Genomic DNA, 12003 nt, shown 5'->3' on the forward strand with positions numbered 1-12003 from the left:
ACATTAAAAAGTAATAAATTTTGCATAGAAATTTGAAAACGACATCCAATTCAAAAAAATAAAAATTCTAAAACGACACTTATTAAAATACGGAGGGAGTATATTTTTGTTGTCTATTATATATATGTCAGTGGCATATGATATGGCATTTGACAAAGTTAATGTTAATTTTTTTTTAATATATAATAGAGATTAAGAAACTAAAAAAGATAGAAACCAAGGGAAAGTAAAAACCCAAAATTAGTTAAAGAGATGGTGCATCTTCCATGGGAGTTGATTGAAGAGATACTCTCTCGTGTCCCACCTAAATGTCTTGTTCGCTTCAGAACCGTATCGAAACAATGGAACACTCTTTTCGACGACAAGACGTTCATCAACAACCACAAGATGACGTTTCGATTCATCCTAGCAACCAAATACAGGATTTATTCGGTAAGCATCGATCCCGTAATTGTTGTGGTACGTGACATAACCTTAGGTACTCCCGGGTTAGCTTTCAAACTTAAAAACTTGGTTGATTGCAATGGGTTGTTGCTATGTGGCAAGAATAATGGAGCCGTTGTTTGGAACCCTTGGTTGGGGCAAAGTAGATGGATCGAGCCGAGTTTAAAACATTCTCGTATGAATTTCGAAGGTATAGGATACGACAATAAGACTTACAAGATCGCTGCTTCGTCCCCTGGGATCAAATATCCCAATCTTGACTTGTGGACAATCTATGAATTTGCCTCTGATGTGTGGATAGACCACGACCCAGAACCTGGTAATGGCGGTAGCATATACATTGAAAGTGTTGTATCGTTGAATGGAACTTTGTATTGGGTTTGTTCTCATTACGAGACCGATCCCTTGTGCTACCACATTAGAAAATTCGACTTTTCCAGCGGATTATTCATAAGATTTTGTGATCTACCATGCGGGAGAAACCATGATGGGGATGCTCTTGTCCTTGGGATCTTTAGGGGAGATCGGTTTTCGTTGCTAAAGCAATGCATGGTAACAAAGAAGATTGATATTTGGGTGACCGAGAACAAGATTAATGAAAATGGTGCGGATGTGGTTTGGATGAATTTCATGAACTTTTCAAGTCCTAACTTGCCGGATTTATACTCTAAGCCAAGTTACTTCATCGAAGATAAAAGGCTCGTGGTGTGCTCTTGCGACGACACTGGTCGTGCTTGGATCTATATATTGGGGGATAATAAGTTGATCAGTAAATTTCATATATATTGTGTGGTTGATCCTTGCCTTTTGCACTGTACCTTTATTCCCAGTTTGGTACCGGTTCCTTGAGGCCGAAGAGAAGAACTGGCAGAACTACAAGTTTAGTTTTATTACATTTTTTGGCTTCTTGTTTGGTACGTTATAGAGAAGCTAAATTTGATTTGAATCTCGGTGTTTTTATTCATTACCATCTTCTTTGCTTAAATTAGATAATTTACTAATTTTCCCTCACGTATTCTTGTTGAATGTTCATCTTGATAATAACCAGTACATTGGTTATATTGTTTTCGTAATCCACCTCGCAAATACATCACATTTCTTACATACAAATGATCCAATCAAGAAAATGTTTTGAATTAATTCATCAAAGAAAACGTCTAATGAACCATTTGGTTTTTTTTTTTTTATGAAATGTGAAATTAATTTATGAATCAAAGGCTATTTACAATAGTTATAGAGTTTCCTAAGACTTACACAAAACAGAGCATAAAATTTAAAAGCAGAGCCTCAAGCTACGATCGATTAAGTCTTGAACTGAACAATCGTTGCAGCAGGCAGCAGCCCTCTTATCTTCCGGTTTTCAGTGTATCTCAAAGACATGATTCGCGACCTTATTGTCTTCTCCATCGTGCAAGCAAGTTCGGTGTGAGTCCCGTAATGCTTGTTGTGCTTTCGCTCATTGCGTTCCCGCCATAAGTAATATAATGTTGCTTGAAAAGCCAGACAGAGGAGAATGTAGCCGTTCCCCTCAAACGAATGAACCAGTTGTTTAACCAAATATATATATATATATATATATATATATATATATATATATATATATATATATATATCTGTAAATAAGATTTAATCTATAAGTATCATTTTAAATTTAATAATTTATTATTTTCGAAGATTTTCTTAATATTTTTGTTTCTTAAATTAAAAAATAACCTTCTCAAATAAATTCAAAATTTTAATTACTAAAAATTGACCCACGCATTGTGTGGATTTAGTTGTAAACTATATTGGTCTAATTATTTTATTTCATTAAAAATTTTTTCCTTAAAAAAAAAAAATGCATAAGTGCATAATCTTCTTAAATTATATTATTTTTGAAATTTTGTGTATAACAATAATATAGAAAAATATATGAACTGAACTGGTGAAATGTGGTAACGACTTTTGTAGTGCTAAGAAACAATAAGAATGTTAAAAGTGATAATAGCGGCGTTAATGTTAACTGACAAAAAAATTAAAATAATTTTTATATGTAATATCATAATAATACAAATATTACACTATCTTAATATATTGAAATATCAAATAATAATATCTTATAAACACAATTTACAATGATCAATAATATTTATGTTTTAAAGATTTTATGATCTAATATAAGAACTATTTAGATGAAAAATATTTAATATTTAATTTTACGACAAATACATAATGTTTGTATTATTATCAAATACAGTAATTATATTAAAAATATTATACTAATAAACACTTCATTCCTTTGTATATATAATTGTTACTGGTTCAAGGATTTATAAGGACTAGATTATGTACACGCGCTTTGCGGAGGATTTTAATTTAAAACTTTTACTAATGCGATTTTTTTAGTATAAATCTAATCATTTGAATTTTAATTTTTTTTTTACTCATGTGCATTATCTTTCCAAAATAGTAAATAATTTCTCACACTTTTCACTACAAATTCTCTCTTTATCATCTATGATTCCCAGATAGCATTCTTAAGCATAATTATTATTATTATTGCACAGATTATTATTCGAGTAGATTATTTTGTTTTTATTTGTGATGTTTAGGAAATTTTTTTTGTTTTATTTCAAATCACCTTATTTTTTCAATCTATGTTAATTTCCTAAATACTGATTAATATTTATTTTTTTCTTTCTTAGGTATTCATTTTTTTATTAAAAAAAACCTCCACTTTTGAATTTAGAAAACATTAATAATATAGACAAATTTATTAATTTAACTATTTATATTATATAATAATTACAAATAAAATATGTACTCAAGTCTTCTTATTTTTTTAATCGGTATCATGAATTGATACTTTAACATTAGCAAATATATTCTCAAATTTTTAATGTGTATTTTGTGAAATGAATTACTTTTTAGTAAAAACCTTTTAATTCTTATTTTTTTTAACTCTTCTTTTCTTTATTATGCAAAATAATTGTTGTACCATTAAAATATATGATAAGTTTCTTTTCTCCTATCTCTAATCATTAAAAAATATTTACTCATTATATGTTAAAATATTTTCTTCAATCTTTGTTCATTATATAATAGGAGATTTCTCTCTCCATCTAAGTTATCCACATCGCCATCCACATCAACGTCCACATCAACGTCCACCTAAGAGTCTATCTAATTAAAATTTATTTAAAATATATTCTATACATACATATTTATAAATATTGTTATTTATGATTAAATTTTTTAATTTAAATACAAATGTATTAATATTATAGTTAAGAAACTATGAAATATGTTACACGTAATAATACAATTTGAATTTTTGCAAAAAATGTATAAGATTGATCATATTTAAAACATTAAAACATTTTAGTTTTAAAATTGATTTATTAAATATGTTGGGTTTTTCTAAAACTGTATGAAAGTTAAACGGTCATACACTTTCACATATTTAAAAGGTCATACATTTCCGACGAATTTCCGATGAATACCGTCGTCGGTAATTGTGATGTTTTCTTGTAGTAGCTAATATTAGGAGACTGATATTCCTTTTAACCAAAACAAAAACTGATTGAAATTAAACCAAACAGAAAAATATTGTTAAAACCTCAATATTGTCAAATATTTCAAAATGTATATATTGAAGAAAAAAAACTGAAACGGAAACTGTAACACCAATTCGGTTTTTGTATTTAATTTGACTTTTGTTTTAAAGCTAGTGAAACTATAACTTATCCTCTTGCACTATATATACGAAGTGGCTTTTCCAATCTCTCCACCAAATATAATTACATCCAAATCCTAAAATTATGATAAAAACAAAAGAGGTTACGTTTGTGACAATTTTGATTTTATTATGCGTGTTTATATGTTGCATTGATGCGCAAAAAAAATATATTCACTATCCAATTAGAAGAGATTTAGGTAATGGTTGTGATCCAAGATTTCCTACCGCTGCATGTTATAAGCGCATACCAGCGAATCCGTATACGCGAGGATGTAGTATTGCCAATAGATGCCGCCGTTCTACTTTTTCTGTACGAGTATCATCTTTGAAAAAGTTTTTGGAAATACCACCAATGTAAACACTATATTAATTGTTAAGAAAACAGAGATGGATAAAGTTATTAATATTTTAATTCGTTCCCATTAATCTCCCTACCAACTATTTATCACAATTAATTATCAAAGAAATTTCATTTACATGGCAAAAAATCAAATGTTCGCATTGATGTTGTATTTAACTCTTATTTTCTTTATTCTACTAAATAATTGTTGTACCATTAAAATATATGATAAGTTTCTTTTATCCTATCTCTAACCAATGGCGGACCCAGAAAAAATATTTACCCGGGTCATTTAAATATGAAACTATATTATTTAGTATATCGCATAATAATATTATTCAAGTACAATGAATCTGAAAAAAATATTGTGGTTTTCACTACTTTTCGACCAACAAAAACCTATATAAAACAAAAGAAAGGAGAAAAATTTATCAAAAAGTGTCAAACCGGGGAATCGAACATGGGTAATGGGGTGTCAATAAGCATAAAATTACCAAAACTGTTGCTTGCTTTTTAAGAACTCTAATACATAAGACAAGTATAATTATTTTATCCAGGTCACTTGACCCTCCTTTCCCCTGAATGGGTCCGCCCCTGTCTCTAACCATTTAAAAATATCTATCCAATCTTAGTTCAAAATTTTCATATTTTAGGTTGTATATTTTCTTATTTTTTTTTCATGTTTAATTATTTTTTTAATTGTTGTACCATCAAAATTTATGATAAGTTTCTTTTATCCTATCTCTAACAATTAAAAAATATTTATCATTGTTGGGGTCGGATTCCATCCCTAGCACCGAGCTGGATTCGGACGCCTCAGGGAACTTCTGAAGATCACCTCGGGGAAGCGTACCAACCACTTCGGAGGAAGCAAGCCATCACCTCGGTGCAAAGTACCATTCACCTCGGGTCAGCACAACGGTCGCCTCGGGGAACGCCTGTAGCCTGCTCGGGATCTGCCAGCAAGCTGGTGAACCCGAGCCGGATCTCTTCGAGTGCCCGAGCCCATTTACTTTAGGTACCCGAGCTGGTTCATGCCAGGACGCCCGAGCTGACTCCTCCCGTGTGCCCGAGCCAATTTCCTTCGGAAGCCCGGGCTGCGCTACTCTTATCTCCGAGCCAACTGCACAAGTTATCCGAGGCTGAGTCTTCATCATCACCCGAGGTAAAGACTTAGTAAATATTAGTCTTTAAAGTATCATTTCCAAGCAAGGCATCATTTCCGAAAAAGAAGGATCATTTCCGATAAACCCGGAAATGATAAAGAAGAATAACGAAGTATCAACTCAAATCAGGAAATCTTCCAAAAAACTCCGAGGAATAAGGAAACTATCCTAAAACCGCGATATTCTACGCCGACTTCAAGATAAATGGAAATCTTCCGAGAATATCGCTGGAGAGGCGGTTTATCACCCCTATATAAAGAGACTCAAGGCTCTCGTAGAGGGGGAGAGCAATATCACTCTAGAATTTACACTACGCAAAGCTCTCACAGCACAAACATCTTTTTCTTTTACGATCAAACTCTTGTACGATCAAAGTCATCTTTTTCTTAATAATATCAAGAACACCATCTTTGGTATCAATTGATTCTGTCGTTCTTTGAGAATTCTCGCAAATCGTATCCCTAAATTAAAACCCTAGACAAATCTCGATTGTGTTAGTTTCGACTTCCACATTCATTACATGTTAAAATATTTTTCCAATCTCACTTCAAAATTTTCAAATTTTGCGTTGTATATTTGTTTTTCATTTTTTCATGTGTAATTTATTTTTTGTAAACTATTGTTTTTTTAATGTAAAGTATGTGACTAAATTTATTTTTACTGTTATTTATTTTAATAAATAAGATATGTGGAGCCTATAGAAATAGTAAAATGTGATGACATGAATGCTGATGTTGACATCATAGATGGAGGGAAAAGTCTCTAATTATATATATATATTTGGAAACACCCCTTTAACTCTTTTGTTATGTAATTAAAAAATTTTCATTTATTAAAAATAAATTTGAATTAAATAATATTTTTAATGTAGACACTTTAGATGGAGAGATGACTCTCTAATTATATATATGATTAATAAAAACAGTAACTAAACAAGCAAATAATAATAAATTTTTAGGGTTAGATGAAAACTTCAAATAAATTATGTGGTTATATGAAAAATTCAAATAATAATATATATTATTCAGTAAAAAAAATAGATTTTAATAATAAATCTAAACAAGAAATGGATATGAAATAGAAATAGAAAAATTATATTTAGGATTCAATTTAAGAATTGTTTGTGCCCAAAAATAACAATATACTTTTATTTTAAAATTTTCAAGAAAATGGAACAACATAGAAGTTTCATAGTAAGTTAAACAAATTTCCGTTTTCAAAACCCTAAATCACAGATAACATATTTATTCAATATAGTATACACAATTAAAAGCAAAAAAATATCTGAAAGTTGAATCAAGATTCTTAAAAAACAACCGCTTCAACCAGTAAAAATTATCATGGGTCAATGCGGATTTTACTTGGTTTTTTTCTAACATCTTTAAATGATTAGATCACAGAAGCCATTGATGGGGAACATTGCTTACATAAGTGATATAATGCGGTTGGGTACAAACTTTTCGTGCCAAATTATTTGTATTAACATTCGCACTGCGAGCAACCAAAGCTAAAAAAAAATATTAAAATTCCTCCTTGTCACTCTGAATTTCTTCCAAATATATTGAAAAGGCTGGCCAATCATTGGGGGAAAACACAATCTTCACTAGGTTGGAACATTATGTGAAAAAGCTATGTTTCACTTGTATGCTCCAATAATAAACTTCATTGCCCAGATGAATGCTTCCACCTCCGTACGTAGTGGCGTAAGACTTCGTCTAAGGTTTGCAGAACTCATGGTTGGAGGGTTCCCATGTCGTGACGTACATTACCATCCAGTCCCTAAAAACTTATCACAATCTTTCTAAGCTCATCTATAAAACAACGATAACCAGAGATGTGTGGCCTGAGTCTTCCGACTCTCGAATTATGTTGATTATCTAACACCATTGATCCCTGAGTTTCCTCATTAATCTCCACCTGAGGTAATTCCCAGGCTTGCTCTTCATTTTCCGCCAATCTCAACACCTCCATCGGATTGTTATCCGTGTTTTCATAAAATTTTCCATTTCGAGCTTTCCATAAGTACCAAATAATCCAAGAAAACAAAGATGTATAGAATCCAGGGGAGTCCTCCAAAATAAATGATCCATGCTCATATATAAGGACCATGTTGAGAAGATACCTCTGGCCATTAGAATTTGTGATAATGCCAATGTCTGGCGCGTTGGGGGGCATTAAAAAAAAACATGATTAATTGTTTCCTCCATATCCCCACATCTAGCTCAAACTGATTCACAATTGATACCATGTCTTCGAAGGTTAGTCATTACCAATACACACCCGGTTATGACTTACCACATAAAGTTTTTTAGTTTTGGCGGACATTTCACTTTCCAAGTCTAAGCTTGTCGAGCTTTAATGTCATGGCCAAAACTATGGAGCCCAAATCCTTCTGGAATTTGTAACTAGGCCGTGTGCTATCCAGAATTAACCTTGTATTTTTCGAATTTTGTAAAATACCACCATAGAATATCAAGTTTAGTTGGGTCACCCAAAGATAGGACACTTATCAACATAACATCTTCCTTATCAAAGGTAGCTTGTAACATATTAACGTTCTAAGAATTAGTCCAAACGTCAATAAGATTTTTAACATTGAGCGATGGTACAAGGAGTGTACCATTACTTAGTTGCTGGTTTCAGGAAAAGAGCTAGAATCCATGGGTCCTCCCATACTAAGGTGTAATCGCCGGACCCGACTCGTTTTATTTGGTCTTTGTTAACCAGAGATCTAGCAGAAACTATACTTTTCCATCCATAGAATGGTGAGTATGATTTTATCGATGTCAAAGGATTAGATATCCGATAATAACGTCCTTTAAATACCTTTCCAAGGAGCGAATTAGGAACCGAAATCAACAGTTCTAATTGTTTTGCTAGTAAAGCTCTATTAAAATCATCCACATTTCGAAAGCCCAATCCACGATCAGTTTTACTACCACAAAGCTTATTCCATGCTAGCCAATGCATTAAGCTAGATTGACCATTTTTACTCTACCAAAATTTTGCTACTACACTCGTGATTTTCGACGTGATTGCGTTTGGAAGCCAAAAACAGTACATGGCATAGGTCGGTAGTGCAACAACTACGAATTTAGTCATCATCTCTTTTTCTCCCTTTGAGAGGAACTTAGCCGACCATTCATTGATTATGTTTTGCAATATATCTCTCGAAAGAGAATTTTTTTGTATTAGATTTCCGTAACCGAGGTACGTACCCATGCCACCAATATTTGAAATGCCCAAGACTGATTTTGACTCTATTTTTGTAGACTCCTCTACCTCACCAAACTGAAGTGAGGATTTTACAAAATTTATTTGTTGTCTCGAGACTTTTTCGTATTGTTTTAGAATCCCTAAAGTAATTATGCATTGTTCTTTATTGGTCTTACAAAATAACAAACTGTCATCCGCAAATAATAGATAAGATATCGAAGGACTTGCAGTCATCACCTTTATACCTGTTACTAGATTTTAACCCGCGGTAGACCGCGGGATGATTTAATTTTAAAATTACTATAAAAATATTTTGTAAATTGTATCTCCTTATAACATATTTATTTATATTATAGTTTACAATTTTTATTAAGTAACGGTATACCACGAGTCCACGAGACAATTATTAATAAACTGAGAATTTAACCTGTATTAAAGCGGTATATAAATATTGATTCAAATTCGTCTGCCATAAATCTTTTCCAAAATATAACCCGTTCCGTAATTTCTTAACCCGTCCCGTGATTTGTTTTATTTTAAAATTTAATGATTATTTATTATATATAAAAGTTTACAAATCATATCACCCTCTAAGACCACGGGACATTATACCACGGGACAATTTTTGGTTTTATACAATCTTTTCTAAATGAGACTGATTTAATATGTCTAATATTTGTGGTATTAAAAAAAAAAGATTTAATCCGTATTGAAGCGGCGGATTAATGATATTTTAATCTTTTTATTATTGTTGATTCAAAAACCCGTCCCGCCAAACCCGTCTGGCCAAAAAACTCATTTATTTTATTAATGTTCTTATTTATGATATGATTCTGAATCATTGTCTAAATATATTAATCGATGTTGAACGTTGAACACACATTTTCGTCAATTGGATAATATATGTCCGTTTTTAAAATTTCGAATCACGGTATATGCAGAAAAAAAAATTGATTTTGTTTTTCACTTTATGTATTATATGATGATTCAAAACAGTTAAAAACAAATCAAACAAAGATGATAGGAGAATCATAATTATAAATCTTAATCAAATCTTCTAAATATCTAAATTATTAAATATGGAATATCCGGTGTATGAGTTGGGTTAAATATAACCCGACCCAACAAATTTTTTGTGAAAGAATTTTAAAAACGGGTCGGATATCCGATATACCCGGAAGCATTTTTACCCACCCGTCACCAAAGTGTTACAAAAATACTAGTATAGATTAACTAATCTCGTTCAGATTTCCAAATATTTGCAATTAAAACCTCTATAAAGAACAAATAGATAAGGGGAAAGCGGGTCTCCATGTTTTAATCTTCTTTATGGAACAATCAATCCTCTAGATTGTCCATTTTAGATTTTGCTGGTTTGTTTTCTGGATTTTAAAAAATTTATAATTAACGAATTTTAATATTGGATCCAAAACAAATTAGTGATGGGTCCTCAGTTTGAATCAATATTTTTAAACACAACCGCTTCAACCAGTAATACTAATATTAAGATTGAGCCCAAAACGGATTAGTGTTTGGATCGTTAGGTTTACTGATCCGACTGCAGATCTAGATCGTAATATGACATATACTAAATTAAATAATAAAAAATATAGAGTAAACTAAACCAAAAATACTACTATTATTCTATTATTATTACGTTAACTAGCAAATAAAAATTTACCTATTCTCCATGCTGCATATATATAGCGCCGATACCTATATAGTTTATTTTTGTTTGGTCATTATACCTATCAAGAGAAAATTGAAAAAAAAAAAATATCTACTTAAAAATTTGTCCATATATACCTTTTTCGTGAAATTGTCATTTTGGACGAAACTACCCCTACACCATATTTTAAACATTTAAAAAAAAAATTATCAGAAAAACAGGTAGATATACAAGAGTAGAGGTGATTTGAAGTGAAATTTTTTAGATTTGGTTGAAATAAAGTTGATTTTTTATAGATAAAGTTTCGTCTAATTTTGTTAGAACACGTTTTCTAGAGTTCTGCGAAAGTCAGAGTGTGTATTCTACATTTTCGTACATGTTCTACATATTTTAGACTAGTTTTCTGTTCTGAAAATTTTAAAAGTCCGAAAATCATATATCTAAAATATTTAGAACATGCATTCTACACTTTGTCTATGTTCTAAATTTTTTTGAATAGTCATTCTACTAATTACTACATCTTCTGCAATCGTTAGAAATTGTAATCTTCTTTTAGAATGTAAATTCTATGATACTGTAGATTTTGTTTTCTGAAATTTTTAGAATTCTCTAAATATAGAAAGTAAATCTTCAGAAAATAAAACTAAATATTTATTGTAGATTACATTTTAAATGGATGTTAATTGTTTAGATCATGATCTATATAATTTAGAAATCGTTGTCTACGTTTTTTTAAAAAAAGTTAAAACCAAAAACGTTTCTAAACCCTATGCTAAACCACCACTTTCGATTTTTTGCTATATCATGCGTTTTTCTTTCAAATTTTCCTTTTTTCTTCAACGATTTGTGCCTTATTATCATCTAACTTTCAACTAAAAAAAAAAGGATAAACAAGTGTGCGCACATGGAAGACACCACCACATTTTTTTTATATTTTTGATAAGACCAATACTTCCAAAGCATCAATCAAATAAGAAGGGATCATCATAGTCAAAAAAAAAAAAAAAAAAAAGTGAAAGGAGTTTTTTCTATTTAGTAGAGACACTTCAACAAGACGAGGGACACTTGCTTAATCCTACTTACTAGTCTCCTTAGCTCTTTAGTAGCCCTTTGGTTTCACTGTGGCAAGGTGTTGTTCACATAGAGTATGAGGAATACTATCATGTTCAACTCAACCTATATGATTCGACACAAACCAATGTTCTTTAGCTCCTAATAAGATTTCTTCCACGAGCATTGACTTTGGCTAGTGTCAAGCTGCTCTTCCTTTTCTTAAAGAAGCGGGTGTTACCTGTGAATTCAAGGTATATTAAAAGCAATAATCTTTTTCGAGATAAATTGATGATAGAAATCTAATGTACCAATATTCGTCTAAGGAGCTTTGTTTATCTGCAGTCATATCCTGGTCTCGGGCACTCGATCAGCAATAAGGAGCTGAAGTATATAGAGT

General features: G+C 31.2%; 2 protein-coding genes across 3 annotated transcripts in view; both read left to right on the plus strand.

Annotated features, from left to right (window-relative positions):
• LOC9322001 (F-box protein At2g14710) overlaps window positions 1–1416 on the plus strand; it is a 6889-nt gene extending 5473 nt beyond the window's left edge. The window contains exon 2 of one of the 2 annotated variants that reach the window (XM_021033050.1): window positions 245–1416. In XM_021033050.1, coding sequence (XP_020888709.1) covers window positions 245–1293 — 1049 coding nt within the window. In that variant the 3' untranslated portion in view covers window positions 1294–1416. Of the gene's footprint in view, window positions 1–199 lie in introns of those variants that run through there. The other variant, XM_021033051.1, reaches the window with a different exon arrangement.
• A 2617-nt stretch (window positions 1417–4033) lies between these two features.
• On the plus strand, window positions 4034–4650 carry LOC9319917 (protein RALF-like 29). Its single transcript, XM_002883804.2, has one exon. The coding sequence runs from the start codon at window positions 4245–4247 to the stop codon at window positions 4518–4520; it is 276 nt and encodes a 91-aa protein (XP_002883850.1). The 5' UTR covers window positions 4034–4244; the 3' UTR covers window positions 4521–4650.
• The last annotated feature ends 7353 nt before the right edge of the window (window positions 4651–12003 follow it).

The sequence above is a fragment of the Arabidopsis lyrata genome (genome assembly GCF_000004255.2).
Source record: "Arabidopsis lyrata subsp. lyrata unplaced genomic scaffold ARALYscaffold_3, whole genome shotgun sequence".
NCBI lineage: Eukaryota > Viridiplantae > Streptophyta > Magnoliopsida > Brassicales > Brassicaceae > Arabidopsis > Arabidopsis lyrata.